Source organism: Gallinula chloropus, assembly GCF_964237585.1.
Source record: "Gallinula chloropus genome assembly, chromosome: 5".
Taxonomy (NCBI): Eukaryota; Metazoa; Chordata; class Aves; order Gruiformes; family Rallidae; genus Gallinula; species Gallinula chloropus.
The window spans coordinates 52430201-52457273 of NC_140090.1; the positions used below are offsets into that span (position 1 = coordinate 52430201).

A 27073-nucleotide genomic window follows, 5' to 3' on the forward strand; every position below is an offset into this window, starting at 1 on the left:
CTGGTTAGTTTGGCCAAACTCCTGCCATTTTCCTGACTTAGCATTTTTGATGGACCCAGTTACAAAGTGGAAGTTTGACAGAAGACAAAATGGCCTGTCTCAATATGAATGATCCAGATGCTTTCCTAGTCTGATGAGGATGGATTCAAAATTCTGCCTGAGAAGACTCAGGACAAAATTTGCCTTTAAGTTAGCTATGAGTGTACTGCACAAAACTCAGTATCCATACAAAGATTCAGTAAGCAACAGAAGCTTCAGTTCAAGTGCACATCCTTTAAATTGAAAAAGGTGTTTAGGAGAAACCCAGGACTGAAATCTCTGCTCTCCTCAAACGTAAGTGGTAATAGATATTTTTAGCTGAAACATCTGCATTTTCCAGGCAGTGCAGTTAACACCAAAGTCTTTTCAGAATACTGCATGGATGCAACCAAAACCAAACATGAAGAGCTTTGTTTTAGTATCAGAACAACATATGCACAGGCAGAATTAGGAAACAAAAATCAAAAGCCCTGAAACTGGTGACAGGAACAAAAGGTAAATACTCATCACTGCAAAAATATCCACCTTCGAATTTTCTGTTCTCATGCAAGTACTGTAAGCAAGGCACCAAGAAAAGTTTACATACAATGCGCTCTCAGCACAACCTGCAACAACTTTGGCATGTTTATAAGCCTGAGACCCTGGATTCTCAGTATCTCAGAAGAGTTCAAAACCAATTACCTTAAGCCTTGGAATAATCACAGATTTTTGAACAAACAAGTTAACTTTATGAACCGTCTGGACTTTGTCTACTTTTGGTAGACACGCTTCTAGCGGTTATGTTCGTATCAGCATTTCTCACTATTACTGAAAATTTTGTTTCTTTCATAGTGTCTAAAGACTCAAATCAGCAATTCACAATGCTTTACTCCACTAGAAAGGAAAAATAAATATCTATTTTTTTCCTTTCAGAACTGCAACTTGCTGCTTTCTTACAGGCATTAGCAAGTTACTCTTAGGGATTTTCACAGAAGACGACATGGAGTCCGTTGCTAGAATACTTGCCTTCAGCAAGTGAGAGAGTTTAACTTGATTGAAGTTGGTTTTGGTTTGGGGTATTTGTATAAGTATATTGAAATGATGTGGAAGATGCTGTTCAAGAGGATTTCCACTGACAATTTCTATCCTATCAAATACCCAATGGCTCACATCACAAAGTGGATTTCACGCTGAATTACTGTGACATTACCAGATATCAAGAAATTAAGTTTCAAAAATTACCAGTAAATCTTAAAAGGAGGTTTACTATACTTGAAAATAAACATTCTACTTACTGGGACACTGGGAGTTTTCAAAACTGGTGGTGCTGGCAGGGCCTCTGATTCTGGCTGGTTCCAGTGTCTAGCATTATATACAGCTTTTGTGGGAGACTGAAAGATGAAAAGAAAAGTTAGTTTTGAAGCAAACCTACCGGTAGTCACCATATACCTCATGAATTACTGTAGGAATAATGCAGCCAAACAAGTAAAATGAGCTTTATTTTCCTCCCTCCTGTCTTCCCAGCAACACAAATTCTCAATATTGCATGTATCAGAAAACCTGAAAGACCCTGAAGCATCTGAAGGTTCTTAAGACAGACCCATTCAAATGTGAAAGACCCAATGTCTCTATGTCTCAAGAATTTTTCAGTTCTACTTTTTACATTTATTCAGAGACAAAACCTTCCTATAAAGAAAACCAGATCTGCTATGGGGGGCAGGGGAAACATGTTGGTGAACACCACGTCAGTATAAAATATGACTTACTTGGAACCAAACTGTAGAATTGATACAGACTTTGATGCTTGGAGGAACAGAAAACACTCAAACAAAATACCTTAATCCACATTAATAAATTAATTTTGTTTCTCCATGCTCAAAAATTTGTCAAGGCAAAGCAAAATACATAAAAATTTACTGTCCTTCAGCTTTTGGGAAATGCAATGCAACTCTCAGAGGAAGCAATGACAGAATTAATATTTCCAGCTTCTGAGTTTACCAAACTAACTGTGTAACATTTTTCCAGACTAACATACCACATAATTTTCACAATTTCCCAACATGCCATGTATTGTGTGAACTATATAACTGCACACTTCCTCACACACACTTATAGTGCACTTTTGTTTAAAAAAGCCTAACAGTTGTGCACTAAAAATAATTTTCTGTCAAAATATAACCTATCAATTATTTAAACATGATACTGGCTCAAGTGCAGCTGAGAGGGGCTCTGTGTAACCAGAGCAGTATCAGCTACGGACTAGATACTGTTCTGTGAAGTGTAACAAGGTTTTGGCATGTCAAAAACAGGGAAGGAGATTTTCTAAGTCAAGAGTTCCTGTATTACTATTGCTGTTAAAACTCTACTGTGCTGCATCCTTCTGTTCTTTATAAGAAGAGAAAGCCCTGACTAGCAATACTTTAAAACTTCATTATGAGCAAAATGAAAATCTCACCTGAGTTTTCAGAGCCCCAAAGATCTGCCAAGCACTAAATCATTTTAGTTTCTAAACAAGAGAAAAGACTCTCTCCCTCCTACCGTGAGCTTGGATGTGGTCATCAGAAACTTAAATTAGTTCGATTTTTAGATTATTTTTCTTAAAGCAGTGCTCAGGTACCATTCAGAAACAAGTACACAATGGCCATCATAAGAGTTTCATCTATTTTCCAAGAAAGTTCTTTTAAACAATACATTTCCAGGTGATGGCTACAGAAGGTCCTTCAGCAGCCACACGTAGCCACCATGGCCACCCAGAGCAATACCAAAAATACATTTTTTGGATAATGTCAAATTTTAACTTTGCCAAGTAACAGCAGCACTAACTTGCCCCATTTCTTAACGATCTCACCAAGCTCAGAAAGTTAAATCGAGCAATCAGCTTTCTGTTTTCTGCTACAGTTACAAGAGGACATTTCTGTCCACAAATAGAAAGATGGTGTCATATAGATCTTTATTTGAAAAATGTTTACTGCTGACAAAACAGTTAAAGGGTTAGTTCTCTTCTCTCCCCTACATTTCTGAGCAACAGGTTCTTAAAAGGAATCAGACTCTGACTTCAGATGAAAAAGGACGAATAACATAGTAACAAACTATTTCAGAAATGCATGTAAAGAAAAGAACTCAGATTTACAGACAGAATTAACAGGGGTTGGAAGGGACCTCTGAAGATCATCTAGTCCAACCCCCCTGCTGGAACAGGATCACCTAGAGGATCACCACAGGACAGGATCCAGGCAGGCCTTGAGCATCTCCAGGTAAAGAGACTCCACAGCCTCTCTGGGCAGCCTGTCCCAGTGCTCTATCACCAGAGGAAAGAAGTTTCTCATGATCAGGCAGAACTTCCTGTGTTCCAGTTTATGTTTGTTGCTCCTTGTCCTGTCACTGCGCACCACAGAGAAGTCTGGCCCCATCCTCTTGACATCCACCGTTTCAATAGTTCTAAGCATTGATAATACCCCCTTCCTGGTTTTCTCTTCCCCACGCTAAACAGCCCCAGCTCTCTCTCAGCCTCGCTTTATACGAGACACTCTAGTTCCCGCATCATCTTTGTAGCCCTCCACAGGACTCTCTCCAGTAGTTCCCTTTCTTGAACTGGGGAGCCCAGAACTGGACACAGATGTGGCTTTGCCAGGGCAGAGTAGAGCGAAAGCACAACTGCCCTTGACCATGCTCTTCTTAGCATGCCCCAGGATCCCACCAGCCTTCTTGGTCACAAGGACACTCTGCTGGTTCACAGAGAGTCTCTTAGTATTTTCGAGACACTGACTTTTTTCCCTTGAATTACTCACAATCACTCCATAAATTACTTCAGCGCATACCTAAGACCGGGAAGCAAGAGTACAGGTTTCTAGGTGCCACATCCTGTTATACAGGATAATTCAAAGAAATAGTGCACTCTATCAAGTACCTGGAATGAAAGTACAGAGTATTTTTGTCTCAGTTTCAACTGATGCGTAACTCTTCTTAACCATGTGAAGAAGCTTGACTAGTACAACTCTGACAGCAGTGTACTGCATCACGCTGTCAGAAGTCCCACGAACATAGGATGTTCTTTATTAACAGTCCCAAATCTTAGTTGCAGCCTCAGAAGGCCTTCCATCCTTGCTTAAAGGATACAAGAAAATTCCTATTCTTGCATTTTCTGCCTGGGATCTAAGTGCTGCACAGCAGCTTTTCAGGTCTCTGCACCCAGTGTCAGGCTCAGCACACCAGCAAGAAGATGCAATGCAGGCCACTCCTATGGCTGAATGCAGAGACCAGGGAGCACGTACCAGGGCCAGCTCTGCTGCAGGACTCAAAGGTTTATAATGCTCAAGGTCAAGAGCATACCACAGTTGCTTCTCCAGTTCATAGAGGCTCTGCCCACCCTTTCCTTGTGCTCCATGATGAACCAGTAACAGGACTCGTTTGGCACAGGTGGTGCAGTCATGCCAGCATTTGTGCCTACTCCACTGAGGGAGGCAGGGCTTGGGACCACCCCTTCCTGACGGTGCGGCAGGAGAGCCTGCAGCCTTGCCTTTCAAAATTCAGCACCTCCGTGGCATACACACGCGCACAGCAAGGAAGCACAGATGACAGATCAAGTTCAGTGCTTCGATATGGAATAAGAACAAAGTGTACAAACAACTGTGCCAGCACAATCAAAAGGTCCACACAGCATTAGTGCTGCTCCTTCAGTGGAGAAGAACAGCTGATGCATAAGAAAGAGTTCACCAGGGCAAACTGACAAAGGCAATTCCTTCTAAATACTCAGGGCTCAGAGGCTGCTCATGTCAGAGGTGGCATCCTTTTTATTTAACAGTCAAAAAATGGGCTTTTCCTTTATCCCTTACTAAATCAAGAGTTAGGGCATCCCAAAGTGTTTTGTGACAAGGCACTTTACAGCTTGATGAGGTACCACCAATGCAATATAGAAGAATGCCACATTTTATGTAAGAAGTCAACTAATGTCACCAATAAATGCCTGTTCTGAGAAATGAGGATGTCTTCACTTAACAGCTTGCTTGTAACAGAACCTGAACTGTAACTGAAAATGGTAATTATTTAAAGCTTCAAATACCTATGGAAGGTCAGTTTTATATCAAAGCAAATCTCACCTGTGACACCGTCCCTTCTCAGCAATATTTCATTACACAGTAGAGCTTCCCAGCACCCCTTATGCTGTTTGGTCTAGTAGCCCATCTCACACTGATCACACACAGCTCCACCACCACACACCTCCAAAAATGCAATGCTGCTTTCCAAAGAAATACATTCCAATCAGTTGGAACACAGTATGCAGAGACTTTGGAACCTCTCTCTGCAGCTCAACACAGATATGGTCATGTCAAATAGAATCTGCTTAAAGAAGCCTTCACATTTTCCCATGCCACACAAAACAAAGAGGAATTTCCAAAACAATTGCAAAGAAGCAGATTGGTAAGTATTGGTGCAGTAGGTACCGTGTAGCTTTGTGTTACTGTGTGAGAGAACTGAAGCCAGGAAAAGCATCAAAGAACAAATGAATGCCAGTGAACAAACTTTTCAGAAGGGCTTGATCAAAAAGCAGAGGTTTGTTTTGTTTAAGGCAACTTGTGACACAAGCTTCCCTCCAGAAGTAATGCTGATGGTTAAGCAGCAGTGATTTAAGAAACCTTCTCTTAAAGGCAACCTTGCAATTATTCAAATAATGAATACTTTTAAGATTTTTTCCTCTCAAGATTAACTTCGAATAGATGGAAGTGGAAGTACATCACCCCTCTGAATTCTGCGTTCTTATGGCAAGTAAGTTCTGCAATATTAATCAGCTCTAAGAGCTTCTGCTGAATAGTAGAACAGTTTCCTTTTTTCATACTTACAGAACTGACAGCTGTTTATACACAGATAGATATTCCAGGGAGGTTATAAAGTACATCATATTGTGGGACTCTGCACGTGGTTCTTGGGGGTGGGGGATGTGAACTGGGATGCAGAACTAATGCCAGAGATTTTACAAAATACACAGGGCTGGTGGTTTTGTAAGATCATCTCCAAATGGCATCAACAATGGGTCAATGCTTAACCTCCCACCCCTGAAAGCCTCAAAGCTGAAATTTTCAAGAGCTGGCACCATGCACATACTGATGCAGCACTGCCTGCCATTCACAGATACAAGAACAGCACAAATTAAGAGCTAGGGACATGAGTCATGCTGACAATACTAGCAAAACAAGAAAGACAGCACCTATTTGCAGGCAAGAATGTTTTCTAAGGCAGAAGACAAAGGCAAAAGAAAACTCAAACTCATTCTTAAGAGATATCCTGATATATGCATTATTTATATCCGAAGGACATTCAGTAAGACTGTATGCCAGATGCTTATGAAAACCACTAGTTTAAAAAAGCAAAAACCAAAAACCAAACATAGAACAACCAACCTACCCCAAAAAGCAAAATGATGATGATTATTTACCACTCAGTATTGATAATGACTAAGAGTACTACTGTCCTGAATGTCTCACTTTGAACAGGAAAAAGACAACAAGTATATTATGCAGCACAGAACTATTCATAACTGACTGTTTCTTTTGAAAAGGAAAGGAATGAACATCATTCACAGAGCAAAGAAAATAAATTATGCTTCAAAGCAGTAAGGCAGAATATCAATTCAGCAGCACTGGCTAAGCCATGTGTATATAACAAAAATGTTACTTTGGACTCCAGATAAGATAGCCATTTCCAACAGCAATTAAAAACCAGAAGCAAAACAGTACAAAACCATTTATTTAGTGTTCAAAATGTGAACCAAATCTCCATTATTTGGATCACTGTAGCAGTTTAGTGGCAACACACTACCTCTGGGTGCCATGGACATAGTCATGAGCTGCTATCCCATTCAATGCAGTGCACAAAAACCACTATGCATGCACATAGCTAGACATCTACATCTTGTTACTCAGACAAGGTTGAAGAGTACCAGCAGCAGACAACACAATGATCAGCAGGGAAAAAAACATCACTGAAGCATTTCTTGCACCAGACTTTGAGTAACTGCAACATGTGTTTTTATTCCTCAAAGCTCAAAGGTGGTCTACAGGGCAGAACAAGATGATGGGTCAAACATCCAAGTGAAACACAAAACTGTAACTTGAAGAGACGGGACAGGTTGATAAGCGTGAGATTCATTCTTTATCAGAAAGAGCTAATGGTGTCCTGTATGCTTCTTACACTGAGCCCCCTCAGAACTGGTCCGCTCAGAAGCAGAGGCCATATGGTTATGGTTACTAATTTGGCCTGAAACCTATGTTAAGTCTCATTAAAAGGGATAGGGTACAGTAGTTTTGACACATTACCACAATACTGGAAACATACCACTTCAAAGGAGAAAAACCTGCATCTGCCTGCAAGTCACTGCACTGGCACACACACATCATTATAAAAAAATGTAAAACAAAATTCCTGCTCTCTTTGTTGCTACATACAGGTAGAGGCACACACATGCCCCTACACCTCTGCACTGCGCCCCTCTCCCTTCCTTCTCCTCCCCCCTCCGCCCCCATTAATCCTAATCTACTCAAAGTGTATCAATCTCCTAACAGGACAGCCATGCAAAACTGCAACAGCAATGAAATTCCAGAGGTCACAAGGCTGGGGAGCACATGCATGCCCATCTACACCCACATAAGCATTTCCATTTGGACTAGTAAAACATTATTCAAACAAATTTCTCAGATGTTCTCAGTTATAACACAGTGGCTTGTATCACTGAGTATGCTCACCCGATTCCTTTCTGATCAAATCAAACTTGAAGATGCTCTTCCAGAGAGCCCCTACCACACTAGCAGCTGCTGGGGGCATTCTCTCAAGCAGGTCAGAATAAAGCTAATTCAAAGTAAAAACTCCTACATGTGTGTAATGAGGTCACTGAGCCCTCCAAACCAACTGTTCCACTCTCCAGATCTGTTTGTGCTGCATCACACCATTACCTAATGTACAACAAGTCACAGAGCTGAGTAAACCAACCACGCTCATACACTGCATGGGAGCTGTGAATACAATTTTACTTATTCACAGCTCCCATGCATGAAGGTCCCACTTGCAAATGAAACTGGTGTATTTTAATTTTGAGCATTTTTCCTGTTTTAGAGCTTTCTACAGGACTGAGGCCCTGTGCAATCTAACATTTATCCAACACAGCTATCCTACATCGCCTTATCACTGAAACACTAATTACTCAGAACTACACAACTGATGGAGGTGGGGGAATGCCAAGATTCAAGAGAGAATCTGTTTTCAACTATATTTAAATGTATCTTTACTTCTTGCCTTAGAGTTAATACCAGTAGGAGCTGAAAGTATAAAACATGAAGTTTCCACTGGGACATTAAACCATTTCCATTCAACTCAATTTCTCTCCTTCCTGAAAAGTATACATGCATAGAAGGGGAGAGAGATTTCCACACATTTTTCATTTGTTCCTCTTGCCTTGACAGGACTTAGCCTATTACCTCTGTTTTGTATTTCTGAGAAAGACAGGGATGCGAACAAAGCTGTGTCTCAACTGCTAACACCTTTCTTGGCACTGCACAGGAGAAGAAACATGCTTCCAATAACGTTGCTACCACAGTTCTACCTAACAGTTGTATATGGAGGACAGAGGAGGAAGCAGTTTTGCCAGGTGAAAGGGTCTGATCCTGGCATCTACCAGATAACAATCCTCTTCACAGTGGTTTAATATGAAGGAGGGGAAGAAAATAATTTTCATCAGCATCAATCAATTATCCTGAAGTTAAACTCCTGGCATTTCCTTTCAACTCTGAGATGGCTTCACATTCTTATACCCCAACTCAATTCAGTAAGATTACAGTGGCCACTTTACTCCTCGTATTAGGCGACTAATCTAAAAACCTTCCAGTCCTGAATAGCATCCTGTTTACCAACTTAAAAATGAAGAACTGGGTTTGGTCCATTTACATTAATAACAGAAGAAAAAATTATTTTCCTAAATGCTAAGTCTTAGGATGCCAGCATTCAGGAAACTTGCTTACCAAAAATCTGGGTTTGCAAAGGTTTTCAACAAATTAATTATTTAAGAAACACATTTATTCTTACCTTTTATCTTTTGTAAAAATTCGTGTTTATTCCAGCAATATACAAGTTGCTTAAAATACACAGGCTGTTTGCAATTGGTCAGCATTTAGAAAAGCTTGGCTCTTGCGCATCATTCCGGCAGTTTTTGGACAAAAATCCCACCAAAACCACTTCAGTTCAGGGCCAGGCAGACCATCTGCCAGAAGCACCAACCATTAAATAGAAGGAACATACTGCAGAAGCAGCAACATGCTGTCACAGGTTGGCACATCTGACCACCACGTCAAACTGCTGATGAAACAGACTGCTGGCTTAAGCACTGAACTGATAGAAGCCAGAGATTTCACAGAAAAATTTGACTGTCAAAATTCAGCTTGACTCCACCACAGAGTCAAAATAGCAAGTGTCAACCAATAACATCTCCTACTAATAATGCGATTTTAACATCCTGGTTCAGGATGCAAGTAACAGCTGAACGTGTGTACTATAAGCAGTTTACCATCACTGCAGAAAATGCTCTAGCTGTTATGTAGCAAAGCTTTAGCATTGCACTTCCACTGCTCCTTTTCCAAGATTTTACTTAAATTAAGCTATGGAAAAATAATTGACCAAGACCACCTCACAATGTGTATTTAAGACAGATTAATCTTTGCATACATTAAATCTAAAAAAAATGTTAAGTAAATATAAAATCTTAAAAATAATTTAGGGAAATGCAGATCTGCAGGCAAGCAAAAATAAATGTTACTTGCAGGATGTCTTTGATAAACATCTACTGTAAAGTATAATACAAGCTAAGTGGAAAACTACAGATCACAGCGCAGCCTAGTTTCTCTCCCCTCCCACGCACACGTCATTGTCATATTAGCCGTACGATTACTCAGTCAAACCAAGAACCCCGCAAGGGTTTGTACTTCTTACATTTCAAAACACTTTCAAAGCTCAGGTAAAGAAGTATTTCATCTTGCACTTCAAGTAAACTCAGAGACGACATTTGTTTCAAGGTGATATTTATAGCTTCCTTCCAGTCAGCATGAAGTGCCAGTGGAAAAAGCTCACGTCACCCTGTAAAAGATCTCCCAGGTTATACCCTTAAACTTGTATTACAACAAATCCTATTAGGAACAACAGGCTCGCACATAAGCTTTATTTTCAAGTATTGACCATTTCTCACAGTGCCTAAAATTTATAACAGGAATATGACAACTCAATGAAAATGAGGTACTTGGGAAAAAAACCTGCCTGCAGGACAGGGATGCAATTAAGTAGCCAACTACAGACTAGCTGCAGATCAAACTGAAGTCACACAGAAGAAAAAAAAACCTCTCTGGTTCAGCACTTGATAACTGGAAATTAGTGCTCTTCACACAGACATTCTCTTCCCACAGAAATTAGTGCTCTTCCCACAGTAGTGATTTTACATGTCCTTTCAATGATGTGTTCAAAACCCATTTTGAAATTTTGGACACATGTGTCTACCTTGTTGGGCATAAAACAGGGTAGTTATTAGTAGAACATGAATAAAACATGAAAAACAATTAATAGTTACAGGGTTATGGCTGGATCAAGTTTTTATCTTGGATAGAGAGTTCAGAAGCAGTCTGTTGGCTAAGCCATGTCTGAATTCAGCAATGATTTCATTCATGTAGTCAACACTACTGTCATGACTAACTCTATTAATGTCACTTGATCAAAGTAATGCATGTAATCCTGCTAACGCTGGCTGTGTTTAGTGAGCATTTCTCAGTTGCAATGTTGACTTAACCAGGTTAAGATGACTTAATCTCTCTTCTTTGGTTCCCTCAACTGAGTGGATACAAGTGTTTACAGTCTCCCAGGGAACTGGACTTAGGTTTATGTTAAATATTTCCTTTTAGTGTCTTTTTTTGTAGTGTTTTTTAAATAAAGACAGGTGCCTCAGCTGAGTTCAATACATAACATCAGGAAACTGATGGAGCAAGGGAAGAGGACCAAGCGGGTGGAACAAAATCAGAGCAAAGTAGGTTGGGTTTTGTCAGGTTTGGGGTTTTGTTGTTGTTGCTGGTTTTTAATGCATAATACAAGATACTAGCTTTTCCTGACAAATGCACTCCACGCTAGTGAACAGCGGCAATGCCACTGTTCAAAACAAGGAAACAGCTTTGCATGGAGCACTCTGTGGTCTGGTACTTGAGTAGCCCAAAGGAAACAATGATAATTAAGTCAGTTGCAAAGAGGTTTTTCTGTATCTTTTCCTGTACAAATGAATGTGTGCACAAGAATGAAATAAAAACCCAAACAAAAAAGCACACTGCTGTAATGTGTACACTTGGGAAAACATATATAGTCACAAAACAGACAGGTTTTCTAGAACTAAGACCTCAACAAGACAGTCTAGAGAAATTTCTCCAGACATAGCAAGATAAGACAACCAGAAAATCGTATTTAATCTAGTTTAAATTCAACTCCCATTGCAGAACTGAGTAGATAAGGGAAATACATTTTAACTGAAGTCAGGAGTCATTAAGCAATGAACTTGCACTCAAGTTAGTTTTCATTTGGAACTACAGTCCTTGAATCACCAGTGTAGACTGAACATACAAGTACTTTCTTCCTCATGTTACTAATCATAAGAAGTGTATGTTTATCCCCTCAAGAAAAGGTCAGCCCTTTACAGGTGCCAAACTGCATTTTGTCAATACTAGCACAGAAGCTTTCTGAAATACATTTATTGCAAAAACTTTCAACATCTAACAAAAATCCCAAAAGACTTGTTTCTGAAGTTCACCTACTCTAAGGCACAGAAAAACATAATCCTGACACAGCACTCAACTAATACCTTGAAATTTCATGATACCTTGAAAAAACTCAACATGCACGCTGTCATTGGGTATGGTTACTTGAAAGAGCCAGTGCTTTTTCATTCCACCTCTTTTGTCCCACTCATGTGACGCTAAGTTTTCCCATATGCCTTAGCAGCATCGAAGAGCACTAGCAGAAGGTTGTCATAGCTTTTAATTACGATTTGCAGCTCTATTTACATTCTTACCTGGGAACATTCAAAGGCAATCGTATTCACCTTGTCTAGGGTGGGCACAGGCAGAACTATGATCAGCACATAGTTGTAGGTCACAATCATACGTTTCAAGTGTAAGAGTAGAAAACCACCCCAGAAAAGGTGGTAGTTTAGGGAATGTGGTTATCCTTAATGACAGCCTGGACAACAGAAACACTGAACTGACAGTATAGCTCTGGCACAAAATGCCAGGCACAGTCATCAACTTCTAGGACTGATAAATTTAAAGAAAGAGATAGTCTACCCCCAAACTTTATCTTAAATTTCTGAAGTTTTGGGGGGTTTTGGTTTGTGTTTTCTTTTGGTCAATTTTCCCCCTGGTCTCCTTCCCCCTCCCCCAGGTCCTATTTAGAGCATCCACAGTTCACATGGGAACTGGAAGACCACTGGGAACTGTTCCAGAATATTCCTACAAAAACCTCACTCTTCTCATTCGCTGACTCTAGCCCAAATCTGTGGCAAGAGGAGGAGCCACAAGCAATCTCAGAAAAGAATTGTTATGGTCCCTGTTTTCAAGCCTTTAGCCTGAATAGATGTAGACCATAGCAACAAAAAAGGTTCTTCTATATCTTACAGGGTTTTTTTTGCCTGATAATTGAAAATTAAGTTTGCTCTTTAAAAGAGCTAAGCTCAAGGGAACAAGCAGATGGTCATATTACAGCCCCACAGAGTTCCCAAACTTACATGCTAGAGCATGAGTTACTGAACTAGTTGAATTAAAATTGTAAGCAGCTGCAAACAAACTTTTGCAGATGTTACTCATGTATGCTTCACGCCCATAATTTGCAAGTCAAGTAATGCCAATATTTATGTACTGTAAGTGCATAATTATGTTGCCACGGAACATAATATTCCCCTTGTAACTCAGGCTCAGGACAAAGACATTTAATTCGCTTAAAAGCAGAAAGCTGGTTGAGATTGTGCATATCTACTGTGACGTACACACTACTGCAACTTCTATGCTCATTATGGAATGTGTGAGCAGCCAGTGATGTCAGTCAGGCTCCGGCACTAAACACAGTGTCCATAAACACTGTTATTATCCACTAAGTCAATAACATCTGTCATCTTTTATATGCTCAAAGTTTCAAGGATGGATCTTTACCATAAGAGCACAAGGGTCAGGCTTCAAAAGTACCAACATGGGCAGGGGTCCTGCTGACGATGAGCTGGAAAAAATACTTAAGCTTTCTGGACCTACTAAAGTTCAACAATACCACCTGTTGCTTCCTGAGGAACAGGACTGTGTACCTTCCAGCTCAGTGTGATGCAAACTGCCATACTTCTAACATCACCGTCTAGCAGAAAATATTTAATACTCTAACTGATAGCTTTAAAAGGAAAAAAAAAAAAGGTAATGAGAGAATGCAAGAAAGGCCAGATTGGTTTTTTTTTTTAGGATCATGTACTTATGGTCAGATAACACTTTTAGTTAGTCTCTTTCATTCCCACAATGAAAATTCCCTTAAGATGCAACTAGGAGTATGAGTTTATATCTATAATTTAGGAAGATAATTATGGCATCTCTAATTACCACCAGAACAAGCTTTACAAGCTTTTTTAGCAGCTCCATGTAATAGCCTTATGATTACATTGAAGTTTGAAATCAGAATCACAATTACAGCAATTTTTACTTCTACATCCATTATATCACCACAGAGTCAAAAAAGCTCCTTAATTCTCACCTTTCCACTGGAATTAAGTTTATTCCCAACCGAGAATTATATAGCATTGAAAACATTTTCCCTCATACACTATGGTATTGCTGTAAAGTTTTTCCCCTACATAATTTCATGATACATCCATGTAAAATTATTTAAAATAGTTTTCATATAAACCCTCAAGTATTTAGGGTACAAAAATTTAACACATAGAATGCTATTATATAGCAATATTTGGAGCATAGAAATATTTACACATTAAAAAAAAAATTCCATATTTACCAGAATATCCACAACTGTGTTTGGCTGCTAAACAATACAGGAAAAGGGGTATAGTTGAATTTATATTTTCTGTACTTTTGTTTCTCAGCCTCATGCTCACTGTCAGGAAGCTGATTTTAAAAAATTAAATTATTATTTAATCAGCAGAAGTCAATGAACTCTTATCCTCAAGAAATATTACTCTGGTTCTGAAAAGACCCTCCTCAATTTCTGATGGCCTGACTTCAAACATTGGCAGCAAGAGTTCACAGCTGAGGGGTCCCAATTCTGTGCAAAATTCACAAAGCAACAAGAAGAAGAAGAAGCAGTACTTCTTTTCAAAAGGGCATTACAACTTAATATGCTTATCAGCCATGTGTCACTCTAAATGACTATTCCCTTGAATATTTTGAGAAAGAAAAACTCATTTGTCCTTCCTCTATCCACAACTCCACATTTTTAAAAGTAAAGTTATTATGTATCAGGACAGCTGGGAAAATAATAAACCTCACTCCTTCCAGAACCAAAAAAGCCTTTAAAATTAAAGTGAAACTATTGTATAAAACAAGGAACGGGCTACAAAGATAAGAACTTAGTGGGATTTAATGATTAGAATTGTTTAGGAAATGAAAATAATTTTTAAAGATCTATAGAGCTGTTTGAGAGCCCTGAACACATTCTGAACACATAAAAGTTTCCATTTTAACATGCAACCACTTGGTCATGCAAAACTTGGGGAACTTCAAGGGAAGAAAATACAAGTGCATTTCCCTCTCATTACCCCAGTTCTGGATTGCAACAATGGTGAGACAGCTTCTTTTCTCAGGGGGCAATGGGAATGTGTTATGCAAAAAGCATATGAAAAGGCCGTAGGCATTAGAAATTAGTCTCCTGGGCTATCAAACCATAAAAACTGCACCTAATGGAGAATATGTGGATCCCACTATTGCAAGCTTCCACCTAATAGCTAAACACAATTTTTGCCGTCTGTACATTTTTTAAAGCCTCAAAATACTGAGTGACCTGAACAGGTAGGATAAAGCACACCTAGCCTTCACAGTATGAAAGGGCAAATTCACACCGAACACTAGAGTTGGGATATACAGCGGGTGGGATCTGAGCTTCCTTTTCTTTTTTTTTAACTAAAAGAAAACGTCACTCTTCCATATGCTTTAAATGCACTTGTCCTCATAAAAAGTTCAAACCTATAATATGATATCTATTTCTTATGAGAGTGAAAAAGGAAGGAAAAAAAACCCCAACCCATACAGCATTTAATGGCATTTAGCTTTAACAGTTATCTAGAAGGGAATGCACTTAGGTCATACATTACTATTGTGCAACCCCAGACTTGCAGCTGACAAGGGAAATTCCCAGTATTTGATACAAAAATTTTGCACTTGAAGGTTTTACTTTTCCAGATAAAAATCTTCACAGCCAATACGTTACCTCAAGTGCAGATAAAAATTGGGACAAATGCCCTGATTCATATATAGGAAGAAACATCAATACTGAAGTAAATCGAAGTAAGAACTTTGTCTTGATCTCAGTATTATTACTTACCCGCTTTGGCCCACTAAAAATCTTCCTGGTGTTTTCCTTGGATTTATCACCTTGTTTATTTGTGGATTTCTTATTGCCTTCAGGCACACCAGAGGCATCCTCTGAAAACTCCAGAAGTTCTGTAAAAGGTAAATATAGACATTAAACAACCACACTGAAAGCTGTTTGAACTGCTAGCGCACTTCTTGCATCTGACATTTCAACATGTATAGCTTCTGAAATTACATAATACACAATCTTTATCTAAAAGCCAAACACAGTTCTACAGGAGCTCAGGTTTACTGACTGGACTGTCATGACAAAAGCTATGTTACAGGATACACAGTTGCCATTATTATAGTACTTCTTGCCCTCTGTGTAAACTTCAAGTCATTACTTTCCATTTTATACTCATGTCAATCCCAGATTACATGTGCTTACTTATAGCTTACAGTTACAACCCCAGCAGGTGAATTAAACAGTAGACAGGGTCGTTCAAAAGTATACATCTTAATTTAAAGAGATTTAGAAGAATGCTTCCCACTACAATTACAGGCCTGAAGAATTGATCCTCCTTCACTTCTCATGGAGGCAGCCTGTTTGTCTTTGCTCATTCTGCTATAAACAGTATTAAAAAAAATATGGTCATCAGCTCAGAAAGGAGGAACTTGCCTTACCAGTAGTTCTAGTACTCAGGTTTAGAAAAATCTTCAATTCACTGATCTAATTAAATATTTGTCCTTCCCTCCCAGCCCACCCCCAACTTGTTGTATTTAAAGTATTATTCCTTGGAGACCAGCTTACTGGCACAAACCAGAAGTTACCATAAATTTTAAGACAGGATAAAGAGAGGAGCAGGATAAAGTGACAGGCACAGAGAAACATTGTTTCATTTGGTAAGAGTTTAGAAAACTGATCTATTCCAGAGAAGCTGTCACTATTAGAAAAATGCACAGCAACAATATAAGCAGGTTGGATCAGTTACTCCAATCCCGAGCACACCCACATCCAGTGAGCAGGACCAGCCAAGCACCTAGGTAAGGAAGCAATCAAAAGTAAATCAGGCAAGTCATGTTCTAATGGCACTCGCAGCAACGCGATGCTTAAATAGTCTGGGGGATATTCTTAAAATAAGGCTCAACAGTTTCTGAATTTGCAGTACATTTCCATGGGCTAAGCAGCACTGGCACAGGCAGGACAGCCACTGAAGGCACCTATGGGAACCAGCCTCACACATCCCAGCCCACTGGCTTTCAGTTTACTTGTACAATGTCAGCACAAGAGCATGAGAACACGACATGAACCACCATGCTGAAAACAGACAACTTCAGAAGTTTGAAAAAAATTAGTCTAACAGAGAAAATATTACAGACCAATTCTCACTGACTTAAATAAAGCAAAACTACTTCCAAGTTTATATAAAATAATCAACTTAGTCCTTTGCTGGAACTTACCAATGAAAGGAGTCAAACTGAATTGCTTTGATATGTATCCCTACAAATCCTGAGATACTGCTGAATGCAATTCCCAAAGCAAGCCAAACCAACAGAACTGGACCCTCCTATCGTAGATTAAAAGCAAGAAGTAACTTACATGACTGCAGTAGTTACAAATATGCAAGTCACTCTAGAAATGCAAGGTCTGTGCCTTGCACTAGGGCTTAAAGCTGGTGTTGTGGTTAAGAAAGATTAACAGTGCTCTGTACCAGCCACAATTTTAACGTCTACATTGCTTTGAGTTCTACTCCTACAACCTTGAACTACCCCATTTAAATTAGGTGATTTTAAATTTCAAGAAACTTCCTGATAAAAATGTTCCAACTCCTACTAAAGATAGGATAGTTTTTCATTTTTTGATGTGGCTAGCATATCAGACCCTTTTATGATGAGTGTTGCAAGATTATCTGGAATGTTTTTCTTCAAGCAGTGCTCTTTGAGGCCTTCTAGGTACCTGACAAGCACTCCGCTAGAGATCTCACCAGATTGTCAAATCAAAACTAAGTAGTGTGGGGGAGGGAAGTAATTTCTTACCATTAACTGAGCCAGGGAAAGACAGGAGTACTTTGGTAAACAGTGATACTCATGAAGCTTGTTTTCCACTGGTGATCTCCTGGATGGTTTCCCCTCTACCCCACAGAAAAAATGAGCATATTGACTTTGTCCTCAGTACGGGAGCATCCAAGTCCTTTTCTCCTCTACCCAATCATTTTCAAGACCTTTATAATCTTTCCGTTAATTTGTCTGTCTCAGCTAGAATCGGGAAGATGTTTGAACACCAACTATAAGGCAACACCACAGTGAGTGTCCTGGGGAAAAACAACCCAGTTTTGTTTCAGTGCCTGAGGGTGATTCTACAGAAGTTTTTGAAGTCCAAAGAGGAGTCTGCCTTTGAGGGCTTTGATGTACTCTTAACTAGCTAAAAACACTTACCCAATTAAGATGATTCAATTTGGAGGAGGTGCAAAGGAAGAAAAAAAACCAGTAACAACAACAACAACAAAAAAATCCCAGAGCAATTTTGCTCACCAGAAATTAACTAAGTGTTATATGATGACACACAAAAGTTACTTTATTATCCAAAAATCTCACCTTGACCACCAAAAGAAAATTAATGCATGGACAAGGGTTAGTTGTATATCACAACTGATTTATAAAGTACGAAAAAAGAGGGCTAAGCTGTAATACTGATACTACAGTAACTGGATAACTGCTACTTGAATTTAAATCAAGATTACTACATTGCTTACAAGATACATAGCAAAGGAGCTGAACCAAATAAAAATAAGCAAGTTAGGGCATATTTTCATCCTTTCCTTTAGCAAGTTTCAGGGAAACTGCCAATCTAGAGAGAGATATAGAAAAGTTTCATTTTAGCATTTTCTTTTTTTTTTTTTTAATTTTAATAACATTGGCTCACTAGTCAAATGTGGCAAAATATGCATTAACATAGTCCTAGGCATCCCAGCTGAACACATGGGAGACTATAGGCTCAGAAGTTAAATGTATTAAGATATTTTAGTAACTAACTAAATGACAGCCAGCCACAGCAGGATCTTTAGAAAAAGGATGAAAGAAAGCATTATCATTTATTTCCAAAAGTGTAACACCATCCCAAAGACAGAGGTTTGCTCTTCACAACAAAGATTAACTTTTTTTTAGTTAAGCCTTACTCTTCTCTTCTTTGCCGTTAGATTTCCCTTCAATACAACTCCCCATTGATTAATAAATTAATTAAGTTATTTTCCAGGTACAAAAAGCTTCATCCTGTATTCTGACAAGTGAAATGATACAGGTACTGTTTAGGACCTAGTGAAGTCTCATTAGCACTTTTAGCCCCCCGCAGTCTGGCAGGCTACAGCTGGGAGGTTCACAAGTGAAAGGGCCTTCAGCTTCATGAGCCTGCTACACCAGCTAACATGAGGGAACTCCAGACTGTAACAGGAGGGAGAAAAAAAGAAGGAAAAAGAAAAGCAGTAACTTGAAGTACAACTCAGAACTTCACCAAAACCCCAAGGCTCAAAATTACTAAGTTGTGGTTTAACCCAGCAGACAGCTAAAATTCCCCCCCCAGTAGGATGGGGAAGAAAGGTAAAACTCATCAGCAGAGATAAAAACAGTGTAATGGGATTGGAAAAGACAGTGATAGCAATAAATAACAAGTGATGTATAACACAATTGCTCACCACCTGCTGACCAATACGCAGCTAATTCCTGAGGCCCAGCACCCCCAGCCAACTCTCCCCAGTTACATACAGAACATGACATCACATGGTATGGAATATCCCTTCGGCCACTCCAGGACAGCTGTGTCCCCTCCCAGCAACCTCACTGGCAGAGCTGCATGAGAAACTGAAAATCCCTGGCTGCACCACAAGAACCAAAAGACCAGCATGCAATCAACACTTCCCATCCTCAAACGCAAACCACAGCCACCGTACCAACAGCTAGGAAGAAAATTACCTCTGCTGAAACCAGGACAGGGACCTTCATTAAAAAGAGTCTGTAAGCAGCATCTACCATTTTAAAGCCAGAGCATCTCTTGGTTTGGATTTTAGCTTGTTTGGCTTTTAAATGTTTTTTTCCAACATTTCATCAGGCAAGGCTACTGTACAAGTGAATTAACAGAAAAGATGCTTCAGTGAAAGACAGCCTAACTAAAATTTAATGTATCTACTTTACATTTTTTCTAGCACCAACACTATTGGCCATCTAGTCTTTGGTGCTTCCTTAAGTTTCATCTGCAGAGACATTTAAATATGTATAACTAGGCTTACTTTCCCCTAACTATGAACTACTAGAACCGGAATGAATAGTCCTTTTCCTGCTCAGTTCTAAAATCTCTGCGTGCTATTTTATACTAAGATTCTAAAATACGTTTCATCAAAATAAGCCTAGATTATGGTTACGGCAAAAAAAAATTGTAAAACTGCAACAGAAAGCATCAAATCTCTTGAAAAAATGACTATGCCATGTAACATTCTTTATTCACAGAACATCACAGTCTTAGGAATTTCCAGGGCTGGAATTCAGATGGGCAATTTGGCATCCCACCTATCAACCTGGAACAGCAACGCTAGATTTTCATCTGTGGATTTATTCATTAGTACAAATAAGAACAGCTCACATGGAACTCAAGCAGCATTAGCTGAGTACTGTTTATAACTTCAGGAAAAAGTTTTATTGCACAAGTTGTTCTGAAAGCCTTCTCTGAGGCTTGGATTTAAAACTGGCATTTTCCATGAATGCAGAAGTCACTTCTTTTCAGTATGTAAAGAAGATAACTCACAGCACCAACATAATTTACCGCAACTTCAGGCTTCAATCCAGAAGTCCTTGACAAATTCTCAGACTCAGCATTACTCTACTTAAGGTCCTTAATATGGCTGCTCTCACTGATCACGATGCTCAAAATTTTCCAAGGTCTGAGAGAAGACAGCAAGAAATATACCAAGGGGACCTATACATTTTAGGGCAAAGTCAGGCTCCCAGTCTTCATAACTTTCCTAGTTCAAACTTTCACTACAATGTGCTGCAACTTGGCAAAGAGCTTCATGTCACACTGTAGTGGTTTAGCCCTGGCTGGAGGCCAGATGCCCAAAGTCAGTCTATTACTCCCCTTCTTAGTTGGACAGCGAAGAAAACATATATTAAGAAGTTCAGGAGTCAAAATAAGGACAGGGAGAGATCATTCTGTTATCAACGATGTGGGCAAAACAGACTCAACACAGAGTGAAGAAGAGAGAAACTACATGATTTATTACACTACAAAGAACAGTGAAAACCGGAGTTGGGAGTGTGACCAGTTCTTGAAACACTTTCCCCCCCACCACTCCCTTCTTAGCAGACTTTCGTCAGGATTTTGTTCCCTTCTTCCTCCCTGTTCACAGTACAGGGGGCAGGGGCTGGGGAAAATGGGGTTCTTGGTAGCACCTTCCCCCCCCCCCCCCCTCCATTCTAAGCAGACTTCCCTTTAGCCATAATTTTGCTCCCTTCTTCACCCTGCTCACAGTACAGGGGGGCAGGGACTGGGAAAAAATGGGGTTCTCAGTTACTTCTTCATGAGCTGTTTTCCTTTTCCAGATCTTAAAACACCTCTAACCTCCCCCCCAGCTCCCTTCTTAGCAGATTTCACTCTCATCATGATTTCACTCCCTTCTTCCCCCCGATCACAGCACAGGGGGGCAGGGACTGGGAGATGGGGGCTTTGGTCAGTCCCTTGCAAGTTGGCTTCCTTCTCGGGCAGGGTAGGGGTCGGGGGGGGTGGGGGAGGAAGGGGAGAGGAGGGCATTCGTTCCACACCCTCCCCCTGCTGCACTGCGGGGTCTCACTCATGGGAGACAGTCCTCCATGAACTTCTCCAATGTGAAACCTTTCCCCCAGGGCTTTATCTCTTTATCACAATGTCTCTCAGTCCCAGTCCTCCACTGGGTCAACAGCCTCCCTCAGCAAATCTGCTCTGACACAAAACTCTCTCATGCTCATCTCTGTGTCTCTGATTCTCCTCATGGCTGCAAGTGCTGGCAGAGGCTTAACCCAATGTAGGGTCACAGCATCTTCTCTATGTCTCCACCTGCTCCATCCAGTGTGGAGCCCCTCCACAGGCTACAGGTGGGGTCTCGGCCTGTTCCATGGTTTTCTCCACGGGCTGCAGGGGCATCTTTCTCTCCGTCACCTGGGGCACCTCCTCCCCCGCCCTTCTCCAGCCTTGGTGTCTCCACAGCTCATTACATCTTCTCGGTCCCTCCTCCAGTGGCAAAATGCAGCTGCTTCCGGGTTGTTTTCTCCTATATGTGATTCTCAGAGATGCTCGACTATCTCTCGGGCCACAACTTTGGCCTTGAATTGCTCGTTGTTTACAGTTTAGGCTGGCAGAAAACTCTAGCTGCTGCTTACAAAAGCCATCTCGGCAGCCCAGCTACACAGAACTGCAACACACACTTTCAAATATTCAGAAGAAAAAAAATACTAATCCAGCCTCACCTCTCTACAGTAGCACAAAACAGTAATCAAAGGAGCAAAGGAGATGCCCAATAAAGGGAAGGCATCTCAGCAGAAGCACAGAGAAGCAGTTCTGACCAGAAAAGCGTACTTCTAACAAAAGCATACTACCTAACAAAACACATTTTACATCTACCTACCATAGGCATCTCTTAGGAAAGGATTTCAGGAAATAATCTGTGATCCTGGGAGTACAATGGCCTCCCTGGTGAAAGTATTGCTGAATGCAAACCACAGATATTTTGAGACTGCAGAGGACAGCAGCTGAAAGGATTATTTGATGGGTCAGTATCTCAGCTGCATTAACTACATAAGGGATTTTTTTTGCCTTGGAATAAATGGCTGAACAAATAAAGACTTGTTGGTGAACGGGACTTAGATGGAGTCTTTCATAAGCGGCCCTGTAAGTTAAATCCATTTTCCAGAGAGGCTGGAATGCAACTGTCTCATTATAATTACATTTTATAGAAACAAATCAAGTTGTTTTTTTATTTTGAAAACACAATCTTTTCATATAACATCAATATCAATCAGGCCCTCTGAGAATTTACAAGAAAACCTAGCAGGTTATTTCTGGATTGTATTAGCAGAAGCCATTTGCAGGAAAAAAGCCAGCTTCTCCTCCAACATTTGCAAGGCTAGATTCAAGTCCTTCACCGCCCCATCACAATGAAATACATCTTGCCAAAGTCTTAGAAGTGTAACAACTTCAGTGAATGGATAAGCACTTCTCGTGCTTCATGCTCAAAAATGGTGGGCCAAAAAGTTCCCTCAAACAGCATCGGTGTTTTGCAATATTTATTTTAACACACATAATTCTTTGGCATAAGAAAAACCTAAAAGAAACCTTTCACCAAAGTTGTTCCTCCTCTTCTTCACCAACACACCTTGACCTTGGTCAAAGTCATTATGTGGGACACGATCAACCACCAAACAAGTCTGATTTTTCAAAGTCACTCAGACACCAGACCTTGCTCAGCAGATTCTGCCTTTTACTCGTATCTACCTGTGTGTGTCAACGTGCCTGTATACATACACACACACGCATCTCTCCAAAGATGGAAATAGCTGAAAGCTGGAAGCAACAGTAGAAATATATCAGCACACTGAGGCACAGCCAAAGGCAATCACCCGACTAACACCCTCAGGGTCCCCACAGCCTCTCCCTCCCACCGTACATCCTCAGAATGAGATTGAACCGTTCTTGAATTCTAACTGTTTACAAACACGTTCAGAAGTACAAAGAGGGAAAAAAAATTCACATCTCCAAGAGCTGGCTAAGTTTCTGCTCTTGGCTCCATAATTCTGGATTGATGTGGAGCTTCTGTGGGAGGCTACCTGCCTTCTAGGCAGAGGTACTGTATCCTTAACACACCAAATAAAAAAAAAGCAAGTTTCTTCTGTTCAAAAAGAAAAACTCTACCTCTGGCAAGAGATGAAGTGGTATAAAGCACACTTCAAGACAGCTATGAAACACCAGATCGGACCACAGCAGAAACAAGCAAATTTAGCTTTTAAATTTCCCAATCGGTAGTACTGGTCATCTCCTAAGGTATACTGGCAAAAAGAACAAAATACAAAGCTCAACTATATTTAAAATGTTAAGTAGGCATTCCACAAGAGTTCTGCTTACCTGCATTAGTACTGAGCTGGCTATCCTGGGCACAGTTTTCATTGCCCTCAGAGGTGGGCTGCACTGAAGATGATGGTGTGGTTCTACTTCGTTTTTTGTTAGCTTTCCTTTCCGCTACCTGCCACTCTTCATCTTCATCTTCGCTTTCACTCAAGTCATCAAACCCAAAGTACTTGATTTTGTAATTGGAACTCCCGGAACTTCTAGAGGCGCCTTCATCTCCCCCTCCCTCATCTTGATCATCAAACCCAAAAAACTCTAACTTGACATCCTTTTTGGATTTGGTATTGCTTGGTCGGAACCTGGTTGTAGTTTTTGTGGTCGCAATGTCTGCTTTTTTCCTTAAGCGTCCAGCTTCTCCCAGGTCAGCAGGGGTTGCTGTGGTAAACTCATCGATTCGTTCCATGGTATCCTGTATAGTGACATTACAAACTGACAAGCAAGATGGATGTAGAACAGTGTAGTCTCTAGTCCGTCCAACCGTCCCTCTATAACTGGTCCCACTACTTAAAGAAACTTTTCTTGCTGGGTTCAGACTGTCATTATTTGACTCATTGTTTGCTTTGGATAAAGACTGACTAGTGCCATCCATCAGCTTGTCAAAATTTGTTGTCCCCTGCGGTTTTGCTTTGTTGGATCGACAGTATGTCCTACAGTTGCTTGGCCTAGGGATAGTTTGCACGAGTTCTTCACTAATGGCTTCCTTTGGATTTTCAGTATCTTCTTTATCACACTCCTCCTCCTTGCTCTTCATCTCTGAGAGATGTTCATTGTCAAAATCTAATATATACTCTCCAGTTCTGGTGTCTTCAGTTTCCTCCTCCCATTCATACAAGTGAGTTCTTAACTTCATCTGAGATGTTTCTGATAGAGAGTCTGCTGTTTTTCCAACATGGGAATCCCAAGAATCAGGCAAGTCCTTGGCTTCAATGTTGTATCCAGAAGCATCTGTAGTTTCAGCATTGGTTTTGTTACTGTCTTCAGCATTCTCACAGATTAAATGACTGTTCTTCTCATTATCTTCATTCTGTATTTTATCTACAAGAGAAGATAAATTTATTACTGAAAAGCATTATTAAAAGAATATTCACCCTTGTGGGCAACTTTGAAAAGCAACAAAAAAAATTTCTTTCCTATACACAGGTTGTGTCGTATTTTAAACATACCCTACCCAACACTTGTTCACATTAAGCTCCTGCAGCTACACTAAAGGCTCAAACCAAAAGTTCTGCAGTACAGATTTTAGTTCCTGATTTGCTTCAGATGCCCAGCTTTAACTGCTTTTTACTTTTGCACACAACTTGAAAAGAATAGGTATCACCCGCAACACAACACATGGATGAATCAACAAACTAGTTAAGTTTGCATATATTCGTTTTTGATACTAAAGGATGCATAATAGTCAGGAAAGGGGATGCATGGGCAAGTTACAGCTGCTCCTTCATATATTCCTGCTCTAGGAACTATGTATTAGGGACATTATCATCGTAGTAGAAATTATAATCAACATGGGCCACAGAACCTACCAATGAAGTTAAATAAATTTGCTGAAGATGGTCATATAATAACTGGCCAGCTACTGTGACAGGCAGGGAATTAAAAACCAGTAAGGGTAATCCACTAACATATGTCTACTAAAAAGGCTACAGTCCTTGTTACAGACTGTATCGTAAGTTTTGATCCCTTAACAGAACTGCACACAACTCCAGTGATTTATTTTATTTTGCCGCTTCAAATTAAAATTCCAGAATAAATACAAAAAATTCAATTTAAATTTTAAATTAAACCACTTTGAAATGCACGTTTTTACAATTATTTTTTACAGATCTGAAGAGCTGCTGCCAAAAATTAGCCTTGCATTTCCCCAACCCACAGTCAAACTTGCACCTTACACTGTCAAAGAGAACAACTTCCACGCTAAGAAATCCATGTTTATAAGATCCATTTCCAGCCGACCAGCAGAGACACAACAGCAATGCCAGGAAAGAAAATACTAAGTCTTCCACCCACTGTTCTCTCAACTGATAGGGAAACCACTGCCTTTGGCTGCCCTGAATACCAACAAAAGCTCTGTGGATTCACTATCTGAGCTTCATGAAGACTGCTCCTGCCATACTGTGCTGTTGCACTTCATGCACGCACCAAGATACCTAGAAACACAAGTGTGCTACTTCCTGGAAATAAGATGAGCAGATATTTCTTTGAAACTTCTGAGAGACAGTATAACCAAACCCAGGAACCATGGTGTCTGTTACTATGAAGACTTGCTGCACTGCCTCCCTGAGCCAGGAGAAGCAAGATAAGAAGTCTGACTGGAATGCAGATGACCCTGATGCATAAAAGAATAGCACGTGATGAGGTAAACTGAAGAAACAGAAGCAACTGGGACAAGGACAAGTAGGGAAAAAAAAACGCTAGAAGACAACATGCTTGGAAGACAGATGAGCAGAATGCTTCAGTAACAAAACAGGCTCTGCTGGCAAAACACGACCCTTAAGGTTCAGATCTGTGGGGCAGCAAGTACTTCCTGAACTCACCAGTAAAACAAAGGCTTTAGCATCCTTCAGCACTAGTTCTCACTGAATTTGACTTGATCAGCTACCAATTTACCCAAATAGCACAGAAGTTTCACAGCACTAAGCAAAAGGTTTCAACCTTTCAGATCAGCAAAGTGAGTATCAGTACAGTTCCAGGGACTTGTTTTCAAATTAGAATGGCACCATCCGAGTACCATCCTCGCACATACAGGTCTATAAAAGAACTTTAAGGAACATGTAGAAAACTCTAGTAAAACAAATTGCTACCTAGTCCACTTTTGCAGGAAATGGGTTTAATCTAAACTTAAATTCCTCAGGGAGACAGGACAAGTAATACCTCAGAAATCACATCTAAGTTTTCCAGGAATGTAGCAGCAGTTTGTCAGAGAATTTAACATACCCAGCAAGAAATGACAAAACCTTTCACAGAATGTATGAAATGCAAAACCAAATTCACCAAAACACATCAGTCCTAGCCATTCAGTGGTAAAATCTTGTTTAACCTTTTTCAGTATGAATATATTATACCAGAAATCTTGTTATTCCTGTATCAAGCTCATGCTTATGGTAATCTAAAAGGCCAAATCAAAATTAATATTTCTGTAATAAGAGCGAGTTTGACAGTGTACAATATGTTCCTTCCCCCCATATGTTTAATATTATTGTGCAACTGAAGACTACCATATTACTTAGACATAAAACCAGCAAATTGAACTCAGTTTTTTTTCTCCTCACTTAAATGCATTATTCTGCAGTCTCACCACCACTGCTCCATGTCTGAGCACGTATTTATCTGCATTAACAGAAGTCTATGCAACACT

The 27073-nt window shown here is 40.1% G+C and overlaps 1 protein-coding gene across 2 annotated transcripts in view; it reads right to left on the bottom strand.

Moving 5' to 3' along the window:
• Positions 1–27073, bottom strand: part of WAPL (WAPL cohesin release factor) — a 150853-nt gene that overhangs the window by 26684 nt on the left and 97096 nt on the right. For both annotated transcript variants that reach the window (XM_084264467.1, XM_084264468.1), the window contains exons 3-5: positions 23716–24753; positions 15607–15725; positions 1314–1409 (exon numbers count right to left, since the gene is read on the bottom strand). In XM_084264467.1, coding sequence (XP_084120593.1) covers positions 1314–1409; positions 15607–15725; positions 23716–24753 — 1253 coding nt within the window. The remainder of the gene's footprint in view (positions 1–1313; positions 1410–15606; positions 15726–23715; positions 24754–27073) is intronic.